Raw genomic sequence first — 25,767 nt, forward strand, 5'->3', positions numbered from 1 at the left:
TACACACAGATACAAAATGAGACAGGGAATGAAGTTGCAATTCCTTAAGATCGTCTGCCCGGCATACGTTTCCTTGTAATGTTTAGAAAATTACTTCACACGAAATGCAAATCAACTAAATGTGCAATAATCAATTTAAAAATGTCCTTTAACTTAATTCTTGATGAAGACTGCAAAGACTCTTTTTCTTTTGTGAGTTTTGCCATCCGTGCGGGTCGCAGTAGTTATAGTGCAACAAGTCTTTCAGGGGCATACCCCCACAACCATAAAGTGCCCTATGCCAAAACCAAGTTTTGACATTACTATTTTTAGACTATGCTCTCAGACAATTTCAAATGACAGTTTTATAATAATAATAATAATAATAATAATAATAATAATAATAATACAAGGTATTTATAAAGCGCTCTAACTAACAGGGGAGAGTACCACAGCGCTGTACACACAAACTAAACAAAGAGCAAAGAATAAATAAAAGCAAGCAAATCAGTTGAACAGGTGGGTTTTGAGAGATTTCTTGAAGGCTGCTAGTGAGCTAGAGTGGCGGATGCTGTGAGGTAAATCATTCCAGAGTTTGGGGGCAGCAGCGTGGAAGCTTTTTTTCCCCAGTAGTGGTGCGTGTTTTGGGGATGGCAAGTAGTCTGGTGTCAGTAGATGACCGGAGGTATCTGTTAGGTTTGTACAACTGAATGAGATCCGTTAGGTATAATGAAGGCGCAGAGGCGGTATTGAGACATTTGAAGACCAGGGTAAGTATTTTAAAGTTGATACGGTTGGAGACTGTCAGTTTTGTTATTTTAAATTAAAATATGTTTTACTGCACAATTCAATTTATATAAATTTCTCTGGAGATTGTGTGGAGACTGCTTTGCGGCATTGATCTGATTCAGAAGTTGTCAAACTAGGCAGCAGGTGGTAAAAAAAACTTGAATTGTTTTGCAACTATGGTTATGGAAGCAATAAACATTATAAATACATCTGAATGCATCGTTTAATGCATGGTCATGGTAGGAAAAGGGACTGGACATGGGGCAGACTATTGTTTAACAACATTTCCTAAACGAACATTTTGGGGTGTGGTTGGCCAACAATTATTTTGATTGAATCCAAGAGATAAAAAAACGCGTAAAGTGGAAGTAAGTGTGGACAAAGTAATCACAAGAGGGCGTCCTTCTGTTACGTTGTATGAGATTTTGCTCTCGGCTCGAAGTCCAATACATGACGTTTTATCACACGTTGAGGTGATACTGATATGTACGTGTGTACATCACATCACCTGCTGTGTGTGTGTGTGTTGGTGGTATCGTCGACAACCAGCATCCCTCTCGTCGTAACACACAAACCGAAAACTTGAAATACTTTCTATCGGGACACTTCTCTTAATAACCTGGAACTTGGTGTGGAATAAATATTGATGATCTTTAGGATGGTATTACTGTTTGTGTGCCTTCAACGATGTGTTAATTGATGGGATTGAAGAGTTACAAACTTTGAAGAGAGTTTGGCTTGACCGCAGAGAGAGACCACGTCCACAGTTGCGAGCCATTCAACTTCACACACGATTTATTTACACGCATGAATGCGTTGGTTTTGTAAACATGAATTAGTTCCAAGCTAGCTGCATTCTACGCTGTACTTTAGAGCAGAAACGAAACCACACAATTTGTGGGTACCGCAATTTGTCAATGCCTGCTTCCTTTTCGGTGGACTATGTATGGATTTTATTTGCCTCAATTTTAGAGTCGTTTACAGCAACAGCCCCATGACTTCTCATCAAGATAGCGAGACGTTTTGACGCCGTCTTCGGACCAAGAATCATGGGGAAAGATATGGAGTTATTGACCGCGGTAAAAACAGAGGACACGGCCGCTGTGCAGAGAATTGTTTCTAAAATAAAGGCTAAACAAAGTAAGTAGTTTGTTGGGCTTCTTGTTCTAACACCCTTTACACCATTTTTATTACTATGTTTTGTTGATTCTTTAAATTGCCAAAGTGCTAATGTAAAGACTTTGTGTGTTGAAACTTGAGATTCAGTCCAGTTTCTGGAATAAATTGAATATTGAACAGCGAAGAACTTTCTAAACATGAGGTTGAGACTGAGAGACAGGCAAGGTAATAAGTTAGCTAGGAAACATTTCTGCACCGTGCTACCACTTTTTAAAGGATTGTTTTGATGATTTAATGGAGGAAGGACTTTATTTCATCTTTAAAGATTTTCCTCTGGAGGAATTAGTTGCTGAAATGTTAAATACTTTTAATGTCGCGAGTTGAAGACAAAAGTACTTTTAAGGAAATTAGTCAAACTTGACTCCAGGATTTGTGATATAAGGTTAGTTTTTTGTTTCTCTTCCATTCAAATTAACATTGAATCAAATTGGGCTAAAATATGAACAATTGCCTGACTCCTCTGAGGTCTATGGTTGAATGAAAAATCACCTTGCCAAATTGCATCACATGGAACACAAGAATTTAGAAAGATAATAAAAAGTTGTGTAGTCCTAAGGCCATTTTTCCGCAAGTTGCCAGAAAACATTTGAATGTAAACTCCCAAAACAAACTGCCCTTCAACATTACAAACACCATCACAAAAACATCTGTAATACTTATGTAGGGGGGTTACACCCTGAGGTAAATAATAGCCCTACCCCAACATTAATCAAACAACACCATCAACAAACTAGTGTCTTGACACCTCTATGTATGTAAGGACTACCCTGGACTGTCAAAAGGTGACTTTCACAAGGTCAATCCAAGAATCCATCTACAAACACACATCAAGTCATTTTAAGCTAACTAATACTGGGTTGTTCCTCCATGATCAAACATTAAGTGGACCATTTGGGGCAATGCGGTAGAACTCTAATCAAAACACGTACCCAACCCCCAAATCTCTGTCATACTGTCTAACAGATTCATTGAAAATCTGATGAAAACTTGGCCCTGAAAAACCGACTGTTTACGGCTAGCTCATGACTTCTGTGCATTGGGTCTGATAGTTCTTTTCAAACGCTAACAATGCCTGAAAAAAAAAGTAGTAAAGCTTAACAAGAGAAAATTCACCTTGCCTCATCACATTAATCAAAGCGTACAATACCTGACAGAAATGTTTATGAAATCAGTAAATAACACAAATGGATCCAAACCAGTTAAATCAAACTTCAAGTTCCTTCAGCGGTTTTAGCCAATTGTATTTTTTGGTTCAATAGGTTTGTTTGTTATTTTATTATTTATGCCAAACAATGTGTTTGGACCCTCCATATAATAGAGACAAATGGTAAACAGCTCTCTTGTTGTTTTTAAATTCTAATAACTTCCTGTTTATCCTTGTTCCTGTTAATGTCGTTGTTTTTGACCTCATGATTACTGAGTTGGAGTTGATTGGCCTTTCTCTTTTTAAACTACTTGGGGCCTACTGAGTTCTCTTTCTGATGTAGATCTTGGTAAACAATGTAAAACCTTGACCTTCAGACCTGTGTTTTTTTCTTCCCAATTTCACACTAAACCATTAGTTTAATATTGACCATTCAAGTTGGGCCACAGTATCCAATTTACAAGCAGGGCCACAGCAAATGTAAAGCCAGGACTGTGCCTAAACGCCTGCAAATAGAATAACAAATATACAGAAAGCCTGTAGTGTAGGCACTCACACTCTAAACGCAGAGCTAAACGCACTGCAATAAAGTTTGTAATAATTGGATTGCATCTTTCTGGACCTTGAGACAAGCTTCAGACGTTAGTATCGGTAATAGTTAGTACAACGCTTTAAAAACATCATAAAAGTATTAATCAGTTTACCTTGGATTTTTAGTTCTCTAAAACGCTGGTATCCCGTATTGAAACATTAAACACACAAGTTTGAAACTTCAGGAGCCACTGCACTTTCGTCATTATGGAAAGAAGTTAAATGCGGAGTTGAGGCAAGCTCAGGCTTAAACTGTCAGATTTGTTCTCAACTTCTCAAAAGTCTTTTTTTTTTTATAATGGAAAGGTATTTATAATATGAATGTAAAAGAGTGGTGACTCAGTCTGAAACAGCCTTTTTAAACCTTCCAGGATAGCCACAGGATGAAAGACCTCCCCTTCGGCTCATTCCTTTATCGCACAGTCCATGGCGACCCTGCCAATTTTAAACGGCTGTTTACTTGCGCAAGACCTCGTCACCACTCTTTTTATTTCCTTATTCAAGCTGTTTGGGGATCTCTGGGTGCCATTATGTACATCACCTTCAGTGAAGGAAAACCAGATTGTGCACCTATTTTATTTACTGGGCCCATTTATCGGACTAATTAAATGTCAGAGACTTGTTACTATTATTTATTGTTATAAAAGCAAACTTCAGTGTTTTTTTATTCCCCCACAATTCGCAAACATTGTACTTGACATTGTATAATGACAGCATTGTTAAATTTACTCAAATATATTCTGAACAGTGCTTATTATTTCTAAAGTTAATTAATTGTGCAGACCTCCTAACTCCTTTAAAACATGCACAGACTTTTTCAGTTGGCCTTGTGGACTGACCAATATGCAGGCTGATAAAACATGTTTGACTGCAATGCAAATGTTGACAATAAAACATTGAAATTAATGATTGACATTTTAATGCTCAAAACCTGCCTTGATGCAGTGAAAAACAATATTAATCAATACACCTAATACGTGTACAGGGACAGAGCACCTTTGTTTTATGATTTGTTGTGTATGTTGTTTGCAATATTATAGTTTGAGGGTAGTTATTTGTAGCATGCAATTATTTCCATGGTATCCGTAGCAGTTTCTCCTTTTGCTCTACGGCACCTACCTTTTCAAGGGGCAAGGCATTGACCAGGGACATCAAGGTAGTTCGCTCCATCGTCTGTGAAGTATCAGGCCTGATAATTAATTTGGGTACTTTTGATGATTGCAGAGTCTGACAAGCTTACTACAGAATCCATTATTTTCAAACCATAATCATAATCATAGAAGGACTGGAGTGTGTGACAGACTGTGTTTGAAAGCATGCAACTACCAATGATACATTGTCATCGTTCATGAATAAGAGATACTGTCTATGTCTACACTGAATGCAAGGTTACCCAGCTAGTTGCTGTTCTTAATATGAGCATTCATAATGAAGTACATTGCTAATAAGAAACACAGAACCATGCAATGGGGGCGGGTACCTCAGTACAGTGCAAATTATCTTGATTTCTTTCATGACTCATAATAAACAATAAAGAACCAAGTCAAACAAAGGGTGATCAAGTGGTTAAATTGAGCTTGGGTTGACTCTATGGGTTGACTCTATGGGTATACACTAGACAGATGGTTGCATGTGATCATATCTAATCATGCGTATTGAACAAGTGTCACGCTTGTGTCATGCGTGGGCTTCATTGTGTATTTTCATAAAAGTTAATTTATTATTAGAAATCATAAAATTTATTATTACAATATTGAGTTGCATTTTGCATGAGTTAACGATTCTGGTGTACCTAAACAAAGCAGTCTGAATTTAAGGGAACTTGGCCTATATAAAAATAACTTTACAAATAATAACCTATAGTACATTTAGTTTTAAACTTTGAATGTCCTCACAATATTGAAAATACTGGATTGTATTTTTTCTCATTTCTAAAAAAGACACTGCCCCTTTAACTTAAAACTAGAAGTTTTCAAGAGTTGAATCCAAGTTGACTGGTGGAGCCATGCTGTGTGCACAAATCTTGTGTATGGTATCAGTATTCATACTGAGAAGCACTGTATGGATTAAAATAAGATGCAGTTAACTGAACAGTGAAAACACTTAAGTTCACCGATGGTTGAATTATTTAATTGAAGGACTTGGCGTAATTCCATTTGCTACTAAAACCAAATTAAATCAATTCTGAATCTTTGAGTGTACTTTTTGGAAGTACATGTAGGGCACACTTGTTTTTCTTAGATGTAAACATTGAAGAAGAAAAAATGAGAAAAAAATGACTACAGTTGAAATTTAACTTGAAATGTATTGATAGTAGGGGTTTTCAAAAAAATGAAGTTTCAACATGCATTACTTTGTGCAGTTCGAGTAAAATCAGTCTGCATGAAAATGAAGTTTAAACATGCATTACTTTGTGCAGTTCAAGTAAAATCAGTCTGCATGACACATACACATGTGCTTGAAAGTAAAAAGTACTCATTGACAATACAGTGTTGGAATGTTGATGTGAGGATTGGTGAGTGCTAGTGTGTAGTGATGTGATAGAGTCAAGTCATTTTACTAACCCCCCAATGAGAAGACTTATGACAACATCATGCTGGGCTTGGGTCATTCTGTCATGGCTGCTCAACAGAATCTACCTTGACAAGAGCAACATGAAGGTTTTACTGACAGTCATGTTACAACTCCATCTCAGAAAACATGTATGGAATTATCTTGAGGTGCTACATGATTGACTGCGGATTTTGTCTTTCTCAAGTTGTCATCCGATGAACTCAATAAGATTCTGATCTGGATTAAAAGTTTGTACAAATTTAATTCATGTTTTCTGGAAGTGGACAGCTGATTGATTCATATCACCAGATGTGATTGAAATGAGCAGTATTTCTAACTTTCAACTTCATAATTATTAAAACTCTAATGAAACAGGCAGTTGTTGGCTTCAGTGTTGTTTTAGCCTTAATACTGAGAGTTTAAAACACCAAATGACAGCTCTGTCAATTGAAGCCAAATTGTTCTTTTTGCTTCTAGGCAAGTTGGTTCTTCTGAACTCTGTCAAAGTTAATTTGAAATCAGCTCAATGCTTTTCTTATTAAATTCAATCATTCTCTCTATTTTCAAATCTGTTGTAACTGTGCAAGTATACCAGAGTCAGGACTGTCACTGACATTTCATTCTGGAGGCACTTTTCCCTACCGTTTCCTTTATAGAAAGGGCAACTAAGTCAGAGAATTCTACTGAAACATTTGAAGTGGCTGAGAGAAAAAAAAAGGATCAGTGTTCCACTTGCTTTGGGGCACATTAGTTTTAAACAATGCTGTATTGCCTTCTTTTGGCCCAAATGGACAACCTTTTTTTTTAAACAAGCTTTTCTCTTCAACCTTTCAAATCAAGTGAGCATCTTGTTCTTGCTTTATGCAGTGAATGTTGGTTTTACCTCAACACTCAGTTCACCTCCATGGTTCAACATCCTTAAAAACACATTTGATAGTCCGATGTTTTTAACAAGTATTCTGCCCTTTATTGATAAAGAAAAACAATACGACATCATTAATTAAATTACACTCCATTGATGAGTTGATTTCTGCACACTGTATGTATACTATCCCAGTGAATACCTTCTCAGCCACAGCATCTGCTTCAATGGAATGTCCCTATTATAAAATCCATTAGCAGAGTTGATCAGCCAGTAAAGTCTTCTCATAGCTGAGAATTTTACAGACCTATAATTTCATTCCTCCCTGGGGAAATTTGTTATTTTATTCCAAAAATAATTACATCCCCTTTACATCCTGAAAATAACTATATCCCCTACATCCTGCAAAATGTCATGGTATATTTTAAAGCATAATTTGAGCTGCCTCCCCTGAAAATTTGCTTTGGAAAAGTAGGGTGAGTGGTGCTTAGAGATAGTACTTCAGCTATTGAAGGTTATTTGTTAGTACCTAGCTAATCAATTGTTAGTACCTAGACATTGGATGATACACAGTCCTTGTACAGAGTACATAGCCAATTGATGTATGTATTGTACAAGTAGCCTAATTGTATCAAGTATCTAGTATAGCCAAGTTTTATGGATTTCAATGTTGATAACAATAAGATTGGTCTCCCTCAAAATTCTTCGCTATTAACAATCAAATAAAAATAGATGTTAAATTTGCATCTGGGATAAAGTATAAGTTCAAAGGTAGTGTGTAAGTTCGTAGTGTGTCTTATGAATTACAATAACTCCCACATAATATTTACAGTTGTTGGTCTGCAATGTACGGAATGTCACTGATCTCCCAAAAAGAAGAAGATATTTCTGCAGCCTAATCATGCATAATATTTAACGCATGAAGCACACTTCTTTTTGTTGCAAACTCTTGAATGTATTGGGGCTTGACCATGTTTTACAAATGACACGCACAATCCTTGATTGAAGTTGGTTTGTACACATTGGCCATTACTTGAAAGCGGAAACAACAGGTGTACTTACATTGTATATGAAGAGGACACACTTGAGTGAGATGCGGGTTGGGTGCGTATTACCTTCAAATATCAACCTACATGTAGCTAGAATATAAATGAACAGCCTCCAAACCTACAGACAATGTGTAGGTGGTGATAATAAACATTGTATAAACAACGTGGGATTAGAGCAGTGTTCCATGTCCTGTTGGGCAATATAGACACCAACAAGGAGAAATCGTTTGCTTGATTTATTTATGATGAAATCAAAGATATGTAGCCCTATGGCATTTACATTTTGTTGTTAAAGGTCTGTTTACTGCTAGAATTATTCAAATAGTATCAACTATGGCTGTAAATTCTAATGGGATCGATAAATTCTCTCAGCCAATTTTACAAAATATATCATATGATATTAAAGTACAGTTAATTTTTATATTCACTATGTAAAATAGCAACAGCAGCAGACTTCATTTGTGAAGAGTCCTGAACATGAAGGATGCTGGATGTAAAGAAAGTAAAGCTCAGCTACAAATGTGAGACATCTAGTGAGACTGTCTTGAGAATCAAGACCTGGAAATGTCATCAAAAGTACTCCGTGTCAAAGGTGTTTCTCAGGAATGGAAATTTGTAAAGTGCCACTTTACATTATACTAGAGGAATTAAGTATTTTTGAACAACTAGTAGTAACCTAACATAGCAAGACAAAATACCAGCACACTCTTTTTAAACCAAGTTGTGTCAAGTTATCGAGGTAAGTAAGTCAAGTAATCAGGATTTAACTAATTTTTAAAATGAATCTGGTATGCTAAATGGTTACCTTCTGTAAAAACAAATGGGCGTACATTTTATTATAAAAACAGTCAATATTTATGTTAACAAAATGATTTTTAAAAACTACAGAATTTGAACTGAACCATGCTCTGAACAAATGGAAGGTTTAATTCATGCTTAAGAAAATAACTCAAAAAGGTAAATGAGGGATAAATATTAAATTTAGTTGCGAAAATTGAACCAGACTCTCTTGCTACAAGCATACTTTCCATAAAATGAGCAGCTTCTTTTTGTTGTTAAAGTAAAGGGTTGCCATTGTATAATGGTTGGGCCACTCACAGGGCTTCAAATCGCTACTTGAAGCTAATGTATTTAAATCCTAGGTTCAACTCCTGAACTTTGGGATCAGACAGGGTGCAGCAGGGGCATCAACAATAACCCGCACAATAATAGCATGTCATTCAAGCGTGACAATGGGATTTAACTTGTTTTTAGTTTTTTTTGTTCATACAGTAGGCCCTGAACAGCTCCAAAGGGGGGGGGGGGGTCAATTTGTGGTGTGTGTCAGTTATATGCCAATCAGTTCTGCTTGGGGATTATTTTAATGCTTCCTGCAGAACACAATCTGTTAAGTAAATATTATCTGGACAGAGGCCCAGTGAAAAAATGATAGCAATTTGACCAAAATAATATTGCACTGTATGCTTTAGGGTTGTTGCTTTGCAGGTTGTGTCTGTTGCTTGGTTTATTACTGAGAAAGTTGGTACGTGGATATAATAATTAAAACAGGAAAAACACTTACACAGTGCCATAGGTCATTGAACATGTTTCTGTGAAGAACTAGGGGTGTTTGTGGAGGGGAGGGGGGGGGGGGGGGTAATTGTGTCTCTATTTGAGCACAGTTCATCCATCATGTCCATTTAACATGTTTTGCCTAGAAATGCTACTTTGATATTTAACTTTCCTGCTAGAAAAACATAAAGTATCTTAAGTTTAGTTTTTTACATTTTAGTATGTAAACACTACTAGAAAACCACTGGGAAAACTCTGCCGAAAGATAATAAAACCCAGATTGCGTGAGGCCAGATATTAATTATTGAGGTTTTTATGATTAATGACATAGTTGGTACATGGGAAACACATCTCTTTTGTGTAGATCTTCAAACGTTGTATTTAATGATCAGTGCGCTTCATTAACCACTGACAAATCGGTACACTCGCATCATAACCAAGAAATTAATTTTCTCTGGGATACAATCTTCACTTGAGATTTGGAGATCTGACTTCCCTTGGGGTAGAGGAGTTAATAACATGAGTTTTATCGGCTTAGCTTGAAGCTAAATGTGGGTCGGCAACGAGGAAATGGTTAAAGAGCTACTGCAGTCACGATCTCTGTAGCAGCAAGCGGTGCGGTTTGACTATAGACGGGAAACCCTTATGGCAAACATGCTGATGGCTGTATCAGCTTGATCAATTCAATCCTGCTCAAATTAAAATCTACACATTCAAACTGTTGAAATGTACTTTGTATTAAAAGGTTGCCTGCATTAGGGTCGCCTGTAATTGTCTGGATTTTCACAGTACTTAACAGGGAGAAGGGGGTGGGCTTGGAAATTGTAGACTCAACTGTACGATATGTTCCTTCGTTTCTTGTTCCATAGAGGCATGGAGGTCCATGATAGAGGAAACTTTAGAACATTATTATTATAAAGCAATCACTCATTAGGATGACATGTTGGAGGAATAAATAATCTTGTGAATACATGATACAGGTTTAAACAGGCTGTGATGTTGGAATGAAACCAACAATTTGAAGTTTATGTAACTGATTGCAACTGTTATACATAGGACATGATGGCAATTAATTAGGTTGCAGATTTGACCTCAATTATCTGATAATGAAAGAGGGCACGCGGAATATAAATTGTTTAAATATCATCACTGATAGCCAAAATTTAAATTAGTCAGAAGATTTTCAATATTTTTGTCTCTAGGCCTATGCCGGTAGCCCGGTACATAGCAACCGATGCTCCCAATTACTAATAATTCAAGATGCAATAAGCTTCCACTGATACTTAGCATTCTCCAAGATGCGTATGTTACTGAGCCAACTAATTGCTTGTAATAGGATTATGCACGATTAAATGAAGAAGCTCCCATAGTGCATTGCAGTGGATTAAATTCATTAACACTACCTTGATGCAAACCATGCGTGCAATCATTCCATCCAATCAACTCTTGCAAGCTTATTTTTTTAATTTACCGGGAGAAAAGTTTGAGTAGCTAAGCCAAAATGTCATCATTGAATTATTCATGAATTTAAATTGATTGATTTCTGTGTGCACAATTTCAGCCAATTAAACAAAAACAGCTGATTGAATTCTTGAGTAAAGCAATTAGTTGAAATCAGTCCCTATTAATTAGTTCAGTAAACCTCATAAATAATTGACATTTTCACATCAAGGTGGAATTTGTAATTAAAAACAATTTGTAATGTGAAACATGTGTCCATAGGATAATGTATTGACGATGTACACAAAAGGAATAGGCATCTTCACTTGAGACTGTCAGTCATTATGTGCACATAATTGCTGTACTACATTAATACACAGACTGCCAATTTCTTGTAATTTGCTTGATCCAGAATATGGTCGTATAATAAAATTACTTGGGAGGGTTCTGTCCTGGTTGGGTTGTGGATAAGACACCTGCGTTTCACATAATGAATAGAGGCACATGTAGCCATACAATGTAGTCAGGCTCCTAGCTTGGTGTTACAACTAGTCCAGTAATGTAGCCTTTATTGATTACTGGGTCATGCTGATAGGAAGTCACTGTTATGTTTGCTTTATGGGCCTAGCAACTCTTTGCATAGAACATTACAACATTTTCTATTTAGTCCTCGTTTCTTCATTTTTACCTTAATTTTAGACTTGTTTCGTTTTCAACGAATTAAAAGATAAATCAATTTATCTATCTTAATTTACTGGCAATTAAGTTCTAATGCTGAGTGTTTTTCATTTGCAGTTAGGATTGGCTTAATTTCTCCTATACGTAACACCCAACACTTTTGGTACTGCTACCATTTTAAAAAAAAAAACACAAATTTTTTAAAGCAGTATATGAGCAAAATTAAGTGCTATTTCTTGCTTAGTTTCTGGCAGGAGAGATTTCAAAGACTAGTTTGTGACTTGACATGTCAAACATTACACTTCATTTTATCACACATTGATACTAAATAAAACCTTGAAAGATGCAATCTTTATGAATGTTATTATAGGGAGACTTTGTTTGGACTGATTAGTAGTCCAGACAGGTCTGCCCTTAAAGGGCAAGTATGATCCAGTTTATTCTGTCAAATATTACTCATTCAATTGCTGCTGGAGAGTTGATCATTGTGCAATATTTGTATTTTTCATAAATTTTATAGACGATGCTTTATAGCATCCACCTTTTGATAGTTTTAAAAGAACTATAACACTATTTTTAAAAGTCTGAAGCTCCTATTTCAAAATGACTTGCCTGGTCATGTTCTTGAAATTTAGCTGAGACATTTAGTTAAGTAGTGTTTTTTCAATGAAGACTGCATTTCAGACGGAATGTCTGAATGAGTTGTACTGGTACCAACTTTAAACCTAGATTGTAGATTGACAAGGCTGTGATATTTATTAACTTTTAACAAAATACCTGCACCTTGTATAAGAATGATACTGGTACAAGCTTTTAAAAAACCTTACTAGACAAAGATGTGATATAGTTAAATGTCAGCGTACTACAACACATCTCATATCAGAATGCTTTGTACTGCATCTATAAAACCTTGCTACACAAAGCTGTGATATTTGTAGTACATGTATGAACAACATCCGCATCTTTAAACCTCATATATAATATCACCTGCATATTTCATAATTCTAGAACAACATTCTGTCATCAAAATATAGAAAACACTGCTTCTTCACCTGGTGTGCCTTACAGGATTACCACACACAGAGCACCATATAAACACTGGGTCATAAAACAAGATTTGATTACAAGAATAGTTAAATGATTAGAAATTAAAGAGTGATTATTGATCAGCTGATAAATAGTCATGTCTTTACTCAGTATCAAACTAGGTTGAAGCTATTTCAATATGAAATTGTAGGCCAACAGCTGGTCTTCAAGGAGATCACTAAACATGTCTACGCTTTGAAACAAAGTGTCTGTTATTTACATACAATTATACCAGACCCTTACACTATGCTTACAGTGAACCCAATTTGTTAAAACAATTCATTTTAGGGTTTACATCATATAAACTCACCTACATGTAAGCCTTTTTTGCACTGTATCTCATACCTATCCCCGTGGCTTACCGCCCTGGGGAGACCCTGGGAATTGTTTGATTCGGCAGCAACCCTTTCACACTGACATACCTCACCTAGTTCCCTAATCCGTTTCAAGACTACCCCAGGGTTTCACTGCTTCCCCCTACTCCAGAGCAGGGGTGGTTATTCCCAAGGGTATGATGCTCGTTTGTCAGGGGTAGATCAAGGGTAAAGAGATCCAAGTGTAAAAGGGCCGGCTGTCATTGCCTGGGTTTGCCCCTGGGAATGTTATGCCATCAAATTAATGTACAGATCAGAAATTAATGAGCAACAAACAAATGTCACTGTACATATATACATCATGTGCTATTTTGGCTGGTACAGTGGTAAGCGGTCATTTCATGGTATTTTTTATTTTGTAGGATTTAAATCATACCATGATGCTCACACACTGTAGTTGTACAGCTATATACTGTACAAATATAGAGGGTATTTGTACATCCATTGAAACTAAAGTGAGAACATACATGTACTGATGTCCTGTTTTTATTGTTTAATCCGAATCACATGATTTAGTTGATTGCCATGACCTCTCTTGGGAAATTTATATTTATTGATTTGTTGAATATTGTATTCATCCAGGTTTATACTGATTTGTTTAATAAGTGCGTACTGTACGTGTATAGGTTAAATTTTAAACCATTAAGCATTTATTTGCAATTGAGTAAAATGATATTCTCAAATGCAAAGTGTCATTTTGTTTGAAGTGAATGGCTAATTCTTTAGTTTTGTAGTAAGTTGTTGTAGTATTCATAGTGCCTTTAATGTTTTGTTTTCAAAAAAATATGTGTAATACCAAATCTTAATATATAATGGTTTACAGCTAGTACTACATGGTTGCTACCTTGGACAAATTACCCAAATTAACTCAAATACAACTTTTAGGATATCAAACATCACCTTTATTACACCAAAAATGTCATGGCATTGCCAACAACACTTGGTGTATTCAGGAAAGGTTTATACTGTGACAGGTGCCCTCAAAATACAAGGAGGGTGTAATGTAAAAAAGTGCAAAGAAAAATGTAACATAATGGAAACAGTTGTGTGAAGCAATCAACCATGCTGTTTGTTGAAAGTTGTTTTTGAGAATTCTGCGTCTGTGTTTGACTCATGATGCATGACCGACTGGAATTGCATTCTGTTTCTACATATTTATGATTTCAATTATTGTTCAGTATCTTACCTCCATGAGTTGAAAAATTAAAAATGTTTTGTTGAAATTGTAAAAAGCCTGAAATAGTTCAGTTGTTGGGTAGTAGTAAGTGTAGGTGTTTATTATAAATGGAATGTCCAACTAGTATTTATAGGCACCATCACACAATGATATTGCAATAACGATAAGAATCTAGGTCAAGGAAAGGCAATAACACATGATGAAATAATTGTTTAAAGACAGTGGACACTATTGGTATTTGTCATGAAGACCAGTCTTCTCACTTCGTGTGTCTCAACAAATGCATTAAATAATAAACCTGTGAAAATTGAGCTCGATTGGTTGTGCGAGATAACTATGAAAGAAAAAAACACCCTTGTCACACGAAGTTGTGTGCTTTCAGATGCTTGATTTCGAGACCTCAAATTCTAAACTTGAGGTCTCAAAATCAAATTCCTGGAAAAATACTTCTTTCTCAAAAACTATGTCACTTCAAAGGGAGCTGTTTCTTACAATGGTTTATACTATCAACCTCTCCCCATTACCTGTTACCAAGTGGGGTTTTATGCTGATAATTATTTTGAGTAATTACCAATAGTGTTCACTGCCTTTAAATGTGGAAATTATGTAAAACTACATACAAGTTTTAACAGCATTTTTAATAAGTTTCTTGTCCTTGTACATATTGTAGAGTCACCACACTAAAACAAAATTAATTATCCCAGATCCTACAAATTCATTTACCTGACGTAGGCAAAAGCTTATTACATTCTTATTCAAATTTACATACTAGAATTATATGTTTTATGATAACTATTGATGGCCTTTTCACAATGTTGTTTTCTTATACATTCTAATCTGTCTTAAGAGTTTTAAAGCCAAGCTCATACTTCAAGAAACACTTGTAAGAAACTTGAACACATGCAACCATTTCTCCAAGGTTTGCATTGAGAAGCAACAACAACCCCTGGTTACAACCACCCTGGTTGTACATTATGCTCCTCTTCACATTGCCTTCTTACCCACACTATAAGAAAACAAACATCTACAGGGACTGAGATCATTTACTGCATCATTAGTCAGAGTCTGCAACAGTTGAACCTCTTAACATTCATGCTATGCCATTACCCAGTTGTTGTAAAATGGCTTTCAAAAAGTATTATTTGTAAAACGCATTATTTGAAAAATGCAAATCGTAGTGGATGGTTTGGGCTGTGGTGTACTTCCTTAGCTGTCATTGTGTACCTATTTGTTTTTATAACTTAATTCTGAAAATTCTTGGCTTAGGCATAAATAAATAAAAATGTTATGTTGTTAACTCAACCTATCCTAAAAATACGGCCGACCCTAGATATTTTTTTAAGGGAAGAAATTTAGTGTTAAAATCTATTAAAGACATAAAAATAATTTAAAAATCATCAAGAGTTAAAAGATATAGTAGTTGTTGTGTGTAGCCTTGTTTTCTTTTGTTATCGCGTATACTACCAGCTTAAACAATTAAAAGACATGTCATTTTTGTGACTGGAGGGGATGAAAAAAAAACATCCCTACCTACCTACCCTATTTTTTGGGCCTGTTACGCCAACATAACATATATTTTGTTGTTTTACCTTATCATGTTTTTTATTTTGGTATCAGTATTATGCTGAACTGTGAGACCACTTTGCTGTCTGCTATTCAATTGTCCATTATCCGTTGCTGTACAATTAAAATTTCATTTTTTTATTTATTTTATTTTTTATACGTGAAGATTAAAGCAATTTAATTAAAAGCATTCAATTTTTAAATTAGTGTTGTATTGTTTCCCTTCTTTCAGAAAAGCATGGCACAATCAAGAAATCGTCACTGAACTTCCAAGATGATGATGGGTATGTATGGGATTGGAGATTTATGAATAAATAAAGTGTTATGAATGAGAATAAAGTGTTTGTGTTTTTGAGTTAAGGCTTGATGAATAAAAAGTTCATCTTTAAAAAGACGAGTCTGACTACAATTGCCTTTCAACCATTCTGCCATCCTGCTGAGAGAACATGACTGTAGGCAGACTGTTAAAGTTCAAGAAGCTAAATCAATTAGACAGCATCCAACCTCTTGTTGAATAAAGGTTAGCAAGACACACTGTGCCCAGCATCACAAACATTTAAACCCCTCCTCTTTCTGGAAAGTAAAATTAAAAGAATTCCAATTTATCTTCTAATACTGCTGATCTTGTGATGTCATTTGTCTTGGACATTTGATGCGATTTCCTTCAGTGTATAGAATAGGATTGGGTTATTTTGACTTCTGACATTTATGGGAGATCCAATAATGTACAGGTTGGATACAAGAAAACAAATTAATCACAATTAATGGTTGTACCAGCCAACATTTATTGCAGTGGCCTGAACACACCATTCTCTTTGACTATTCAGAAGAATGTTTCTTTGTGTATATATTATGGGAAGGATTTTGCGACACTATTACTTTAGCTAGTAATTGTATACCTATTACCTGAGGGATACTCAAGTGACATTCTCCAATTCCCAAGTCCAATATTTGTGTGTGAATGATGACCAAATGAACAAACCCCCCAATAATCTTAAATATTGCCATTTGCATCATCTACATGTACTAGACTACACAATAAATATAGGGTCATTGTTAAATTGTTTTTTCCTTGTAACACTTAAATCTATAATAGGCACAAGTTTCAGCTGGATACATTCTCTGCTCTGCTGAGAAACAACAAAAGACTGTCACAATATTTTCACAGGAATGTTCAATCCATTCATGTTTATTGAGGTGACAGGGGATACCAACTGCATCTCTTGGCAACAGCGTTTGTCGGAATGAACACCAACCATCAGGAATCTGAGAAACAATTCGTGTTTCTCTGTTTCTCATAATCAAATGTCTTATTGATTTCTAATAACCTGAGGACATTTCAGACTAAATAATTGTACAGGATGATTACTATACCATTACCATCTTTATAACAAGTTAGCTTTCATAGAAATTAAACCATTTGTTTTTGGGTTCGTTACCCAACAATGACCTTTAAAATGACCTGATTTTGAAAAGTTTACCATTCAAGGATGCTGTACAGTAGATATCAATCAAAGGTGTCATAATGGTTCAACAGACTCAAGACGATACAAACCTTCTCGGCCCACAACTGTCTTTATTTACAAGGAGTTCATATTGTAATGACTCACAGCCAGATAATTTGCTACACACATTGCCTGTTTCCTTTGGGGAAACCCCAGGTGATGTTTGTACTGGTCAGTCCAACAAGATCCAAGTCTTTTAAAGTATGTCCAGTACATAGTTTAACCATGCACTATGGTTTAACCAAGCACTATGGTTTAACCAAGCTCTATGGTTTAACCAAGCTCTATGGTTTAACCATGCACTATGGTTTAACCATGCACTATGGTTTAACCATGCACTATGGTTTAACCAAGCTCTATGGTTTAACCATGCTCTATGGTTTAACCATGCACTATGGTTTAACCAAGCTCTATGGTTTAACCATGCTCTATGGTTTAACCATGCTCTATGGTTTCAAAATGAATTGGTAAAGTCTGGGATGTGAATTTATGGTCCAGGGATGAATTCCAGAATGCAAAATGGTTTTGTCAGTCCGGAGTTTAGCCTTATAAGGGGATCAGGACCCTGCATCATCAGAGCTTGGTCGTCCAGGGCATTAGAGTCAGAGTTAGGGCATGTCCTGTCAGAATGGTACAGTGGCAATCTCTTGAAGAGGTCCATATTGGAAGCTGGTGTTGATGTCATTAGTCAAGCTAGTTATTTCATCATCGTGTACCAATTATCCTGAAAGTGAAATGTTCATGAGCCTTTATAGAAGAAATAGATTGAATATAGCATTCCCCCAGATCAACAGTGGCAATAACAACAACAACTCAATATCCGTACTGAATGAATAAGTTACTTGTTTGTGTATGAATAATTTAATTCTTACATGTATATCAAGGTCTGAAGAGGTAATATGATTTTCCCTTCACCAATGTATGTAGGATGTGTACATATAGGCCTATTGCATACTTAGTGCTTGCTGATGCATCCATAGCAAATCTTGAACATTTTAGAGCAACATTCTGTAATCTATTAGAAAGTAACAAAATCTTGTCAATTAAAAGAATGTTTTAGTTGGCATTCATGATGGCTCATCTTCTAGTAGATGAATTTTGTTCTCACTCACTTTTCTATTTTGAGGCCAATTCACTCAGCTAATAGTAATACTCACTGGACTTGTTAATATATTTATGCACACTTCATCTGAACTGTAAACGATTCTCTCAACAAAACTAATTGTCTCCCTCCCAAACATCTCAAATATTCATAACTTAATCTAAGAAATGGAGCATTCATTTCACGCAATATTCATCAGTCAGACTCAGATATCCTAAATTGCTTGACAATGAGCTCCCTTGGGAGATATTCTCCAGGGTATAGCCTGGCTCATTCACTAGAACAGGGTATAACCAGGCGCATTCATTAGAACAGGATATAATCAGGCTCATTCACTAGAACAGGGTATAGCAAGGCTCATTCACTAGAACAGGGTATAGCAAGGTTCATTCACTATAACAGGGTATAGCCATGCTCATTCACTAGAACAGGGTATAGCAAGGCTCATTCACTAGAACAGGGTATAGCAAGGCTCATTCACTAGAACAGGGTATAGCAAGGATCATTCACTAGAACAGGGTATAGCAAGGTTCATTCACTATAACAGGGTATAGTATATGGAAGATTCAGCTACCATCTCAGCCATACAGTGTAGCAATAATAACGCATAGTGACTACCATCAGCCAAGATGTGGATACATTGAAATGGAAATAGACTTCAAATGGCGCAACTGTGCTAAATAAAGACCTTTTCAGTTTTTAGAGTGAGTGAGAAGTAAGGTGAAATGCAATAGCTATTTTGTAGGACAGTTGGCCCGATAAGACTAGCATTACCAAGGCCTTCTATTAAGACTAGTTTGTATCTAGGTTAATAGGCCTACACTAGACACCTACAGTAAACTGTACAATTGTTACAGTTGAGCTGAGATAATGGACACTAGCTAGGGAGCTGAGACCATATCTGCTTACACGTAATGGGTTTCTCTGCCGTGTAATATAATTGTAAAATCTATCTCAAGATTGTTATTTAATTTTGAAGGTTTAAAAAGTAGCTGTGAGCTTGTGCTGAGGTTTTAAAGGAACTGTAACTAAAAATATTTTAAATATTTTAAGTTAATCTAGTTATCCTGTGTAGCTTGTACTTTAACCTGTGTTTTAAGAATCACCAATATTCAGCTCATTCTTTACTTTGCCTCTGCTGTACCTTTAAGGAACACACTTGAAGTTGAGCCCCCAAACCAGGGTAATGATTTGTGGGGTTTATTGAAAAAAACTGAGGGTAGATTTTGTGCAAAGCCAATCAGGATTGAGTTGAATGTGAAGCAGCAATGGAGCAATCTTGATGGGTTAAATCAGGCATAGATTGGTAGGAAATGGGCCGGTAATTGCTGTCACTTGATCCATAAGTGAACTCTTGACTGTGAGAATGAGTGTTGTGATATTTAACAATCAGGGGTTAATCAAACGTTATAGCCCAAGTTAATCCTTTACAATAAATACCAGGGTGTCAATTTTTGGTTAATCTTTGGTAAAATGGGGTGGGAAAACATTAAGGTAGGGGGCTAAATTATACAGTACTGCTTGTGTAATACCTGTAAGTTGAATACAACTATAGAAGGACTAACGCCTAGCTTATAGTACTTCCTGGCAATGCGAATGGGAATGCGATACGAATTTTAACACACACATTTGCAAGGAATAATTCGAGTTCAGTGATTTGTGCTCAACTACTGGGAACATTGGCTGCGAAAACAGTACTGTGACGTCAAATTTCGCATCGCATTCGAATTCGCCGGAAGTATGAACTGGGCTTTAGTTATCTAAATGATGTCAATGGTTTTAAAAATAGAAGTGCAGTTATAACTGTTGATGATAACTTTTAGTTCATAAAAATGATAAATTAGAAGCATGCAATTAAACTTACATGTCAAAAAGGAAATGTTTTGTATCAAATAAAAAAATTAACAAGAGAAGAAATTCAACAAGCAAATGACTTTATTGGGCAATGCATGCATTATGTGTACTCATATAAGGATGCACAATTTGAACAAATTGTTTTCTTTTACAGACCATTCTGTCAGGTTTGTGCAGAGTCTCGGTGGCTTTACCCTAATCTAACCATGATCTAACGGACAACCACGAGAGCCATTTGGATAACATTACAAAACACTTGAGGTAGTTTAAATAATACCCAGAATGCCAAGTTAAAACAATTTTACTGACAAGATTGTCTGGGAAAAATTCCTGTCTTTTGTTTGGCATGGAAACCAACAATTTGTCTCTGTATTGGAAACAACACATTGTTTGAATACCAGGTACAATATTCACCCACATTACACTAGATGCATTCTAAAGAAAATACAGGCGCCTCAGTTCCATAGGTCAAGTTTATAACATGCATTCTTTTCTTTTGAGTGAAGTTACGCATGCCATTAGGAAACTAAGCTGTGATTGCACAACAAAGTGTGTAGAGCAAAGACAACAAACATATTTCTGTTATACGATCTGAACTTGGACTTGTGGAATCTGTTTTTTACAAGCTTATGCTTACCAAAACGGCCCCGTACTCTATTTATTTATTCATGTTTACTCTTACTTATAAAGAAATGTTTTGCTTTACTCCATAATACATGCAACTGTTGTTATTCTTTTATGAGTGTATGGAAATAAATGTATTCTTGAATTGAATTGAATTGAATTGAATTGAATTGAATTGAATTGAATTGAATTGAATTGAATTGAATTGAATTGAATTGTTTCAAATAATAAAGTTCACCCAACGGTTAATAAAGTGATGGATTCTTTGACTTCAGTATAAACAATATTTAATGCATTGTTCCCTATTCATATGTTCTTGTTTTAATAAAAAGGGCTGTGTTTGATGGACAATAGTGACCAACGAAAGCCAGCTTTGAGCTTTATGTTGGCGAGTGGCGCAATTGAAGTAGGGTTTGGTATTTTATCTAAAAGTTATAGGTTACTTAAGATAATAATTTAACTTGCCATCAATTTGCTGACATTGGACTAGCAGTGGTGCTGTTATATAAACAGTGTTAATTAGGGACACTTTGCCATGGTCATTGTCATAGTCATTGTCACACTGTCCATGCACTAGCTCTACAGTTAAAATAAAACACAAAGCTGTACTTTCAGGACACAAACTAAGTTTAGCATGATCTCATTAAATTGAATACCTCCTTCAGGTATTATACATGTACATTTATGAACAATTTACGACCGTTCTGTGAGTTTGTCTAATTCTGAAGTAACTACATTTACCCAAGGAGCAAATCTTGTCACTCTTTATGTTGATATTGTAGATATCAAACAGATGTAAACCGTTGACCAAAACGGTGTGCAGGTCGCTTTTAGTTGTGTATGTAAGATGTACATAAAGGCAGATTTTCATTAGTACAGGGGAAAGTTGTAGGCCCCATTTACGGCACGCCAGCAATGGATTTGATAAACGGTGTTGAAAATAAGACCTGACCTTACAGCATGCTGGAAATTTTCATTATTGGGGAAAATTTGTTGCTTGTATTTTTTGTAGAGCCTTTATATCTAGGGAAATGATCCAGGACTTTAAATAAGTAGTATTTGAAACTACCTGCTCTACTAGGAGTGAGCATGTTGATGATATGATGATGATGTAATAAGCATTTTCATTACTGCTTGGAAAGGGTACATGTGATGAATGGAATAAAGAGCGTGTAAGAGCCAGGAATTCAAGATGAGTGATAACATGTACTAGACCTGGCAGCTTGTAATGTATGGGCAATGCACTTTCATTATAGACTGCATGGTGGACTAGCGGTTGATCTGAATCAGTGTTTACTCATACCATCTAATAGTACACTTAACCAGCTCTAGTCAAACTAATCAAGTAAAATGGTCTTTGCTTTTTTTCTTCCAAATTGAAGAAGACAAACTGTAATTGATCGTTGAAGCGAGCAAACGTCAAGGGTTGTTTGACTAGGGACCCAACCTTGGTTGACTAGACAAGAGTCTGTTATCAATTAATGCAAACCAAGTAAATGTATGGTTAGCAAACTTGGTTGACTAGACAAGAGTCTGTTATCAGGGAATGTTAACCAAGTAAATGTATGGTTAGCAAACTTGGTTGACTAGACAAGAGTCTGTTATCAGGGAATGTTAACCAAGTAAATGTATGGTTAGCAAACTTGGTTGACTAGACAAGAGTCTGTTATCAGGGAATATTAACCAAGTAAATGTATGGTTAGCAAACTTGGTTGACTAGACAAGAGTCTGTTATCAGGGAATGTTAACCAAGTAAATGTATGGTTAGCAAACTTGGTTGACTAGACAAGAGTCTGTTATCAATGAATGCAAACCAAGTAAATGTATGGTTAGCAAACTTGCCCTTGGATTCACATCTACTTGGTTGAACATAAGCTGAGGTTAGTCCAATTGTCTTAAATTCAACAAACATTAAGCAATGGGAAGCTGGCTCAGAATGTCGGCATTCAGCAACTATACACTGATAGGCATACATGTCCCTGTGTATATTGACAGGGGTTCTCCACACAGATGCGTTTATCAGGCGGATTTTGTGCAAATTGAGGCTGATCAAGTTTAGATTGGGTTGTTAAACTGTAGAGCTTTTAAAACTAAAATATAAATCAAGTAGAAATATTGCGAGGATTTTCGGCTCAATGTATTTTGGCCAACTTGCAAAGTTTGGGTCCAGAGTGAAAAAGTCTTTTTGAGAACCCTGCACACTCCCTCATACATCAGTGCTAAAAGGGATCTGGTCATGTCATCCCTAATTTTGTGTTTTTTCCCTGAAATTGATGTTATGAATCTTCAATATTTATGTACATTGTATTGGACTAGTTCCTATGAGTAAAACATGGTGACAGTTTTACACTATAATCCATCTCTCCACACAATTCAATTTAAAATGTTATCAGGATGTTGCTCTTCTGGCCCCAGCCTCTCCCAGCCTCCCTCATCTTCTCTCAGCCTCTCTCAGTCCACAACATCATTTTCTTCATCTCGCACTCTGGCTGTGAAAGTAATACCATCCCATACTGTGCCTCAAGTCATTGATCATTAGCCTAGGCATGTATCTTATATCTACCCATCTACCCAACAGTCTTCCCTAACACATAGCTCCCTTCTAAACCCAGCTGTGAAAACTACAACGGATGGTAAACAGATGGAGGAACCATCTCTGTGGGATGTTTGGATCTGTCAGGAGTCAAGACAGTATGATCACATCTTCACAATTCACATTCCTTTCTCAATTATCACAATTTATGTAGCAGGTGAACTTGAGTTTGCTCACTATGGAGTGAAAGAGAACTGTTTGGTGGTCTTTTAAAGATAGAGTACATCAAATGTATTTTTAAAACATGATTTTTTAATAATCTGAATGCCTCATCTACTGTGTTTTATGTCAGATGTAAACCTTTGCTCTGCATTAGTTTCTGTGTAATACTTCATTTGTAACATTAGCATTTGGTTTGACAATCGCCATCTTGAAGTAGGGCTTTATTGGTAAGGTTATTCCACCGCCTTTAAAAAGTAACAACCAAGTTGAACTGCAGTGAAGGGCTAATGTTACATGTATCTACAGAATGTACACATTGTACCTTGTAAACTGCAGTGATTTATAACTTGAAATTGAAAGCATCTTGGTATATGTTGAGGTTGAGTAAGTGTGTGTGTAATTGAAATGATCCATCAATAGAGGGGGGACTGGAATGGCATTTCAGTAATGAAGTCCTGGTGCAGCACTGCATACTGTGAGGAGTTTCAATTAGTTTCAAGTAGCTACAGAGGTCCAAAAGTTACTGAGGAAACTTGTTTGGTAACAGGGTTACCAAAGGTGTGATGTACCCATGTACCCAGTCCTAATTTCAAGGTGTGGTGTACCCATGTACATGTACCCATTTCCTGATCTTACGGTGTGATGTACCCATGTACCCAGTCCTAATTTCAAGGTGTGGTGTACCCATGTACATGTACCTATTTCCTGATCTCACGGTGTGATGTACCCATGTACCCAGTCCTAATTTCAAGGTGTGGTGTACCCATGTACATGTACCTATTTCCTGATCTCACGGTGTGATGTACCCATGTACCCACTCATAATTTCAAGGTGTGGTGTACCCATGTACATTTACCTGTTTCCGAATTTCAAGATGTGGTGTACCCATGTACCCATTTCCTGATCTCACGGTGTGATGTACCCATGTACCCACTTGCTAATTTGACGGGATGATGTGCACATATGCACACATTTCAAGGAGTGATGTGCCAATGTACAAGTTATCATTTCCTGATCTCACGGTGTGATGTTGTACCCAGTCCCTAATTTCAAGGTTTGATGTACCTATGTACCCATTTCCTGATCTCACTGTGTGATGTACCCATGTACCCATTTCCTGATCTCACGGTGTGATGTACCCATGTACCCATCTCCTAATTTCAAGGTCTGATGTACCCATGTACCCATTTCCTGATCTCACTGTGTGATGTACCCATGTACCCATTTCCTGATCTCACGGTGTGATGTACCCATGTACCCATCTCCTAATTTCAAGGTCTGATGTACCCATGTACCCATTTCCTGATCTCACTGTGTGATGTACCCATTGTACCCACTCCTAATTTCAAGGTCTGATGTACCCATGTACATGTACCCATTTCCTAATTTAAGATGCGATGTACCAATGTACCATTCGCTAGTACATTTGATTTATTTCCATCAATATCTTACCACTCAACACTTCAACTTCTTAACTCTTTGAGTTCCTGCATCCACTCTGTCCATGAGGAAACCTAGCAACACAAACATGTATCCAACTAGATCAATGCAATTATCGCAACCATTTCCACCATTTTGGAGGCTCAAGAGTCAAAGCGTGTCGGACATAAATCCAATCTCTAATTCTCAACTTCAATTAAATGGAATATCTTGATGTCTTGGGACGGTTTGAAGAGGAATTTTTAGTCAATTTTGAAGTTGCAGATGATGATTAATAGAAACAGTAGTTGAGATATGTGAGTCAATAGGAGCTACCTCCATGATGGGACTACTTGAGATTGTTGTGTCTCTATGTAGTGGGGGAATCATACACCATACCCTCCTGACAAGACTAGTTTGGCAGTTTCTTAAAGGGGGAGAAACACCATTGAAATTGGCCTTGGAAAGTTGCATTTAAAAGAAATTAAAACAA

At 36.3% G+C, this 25,767-nt stretch overlaps 1 protein-coding gene across 3 annotated transcripts in view; it reads left to right on the plus strand.

Annotated features, from left to right (window-relative positions):
* The first annotated feature begins 1,294 nt into the window (after positions 1-1,294).
* The window catches only part of LOC139943717 (uncharacterized), a 129,490-nt gene continuing 105,017 nt past the window's right edge, over positions 1,295-25,767 (plus strand). For all 3 annotated transcript variants that reach the window (XM_071940464.1, XM_071940465.1, XM_071940466.1), the window contains exons 1-2: positions 1,295-1,908; positions 16,248-16,299. In XM_071940464.1, coding sequence (XP_071796565.1) covers positions 1,818-1,908; positions 16,248-16,299 — 143 coding nt within the window. In that variant the 5' untranslated portion in view covers positions 1,295-1,817. The remainder of the gene's footprint in view (positions 1,909-16,247; positions 16,300-25,767) is intronic.

The sequence above is a fragment of the Asterias amurensis genome, chromosome 11 (genome assembly GCF_032118995.1).
Source record: "Asterias amurensis chromosome 11, ASM3211899v1".
NCBI classification, from domain to species: domain Eukaryota; kingdom Metazoa; phylum Echinodermata; class Asteroidea; order Forcipulatida; family Asteriidae; genus Asterias; species Asterias amurensis.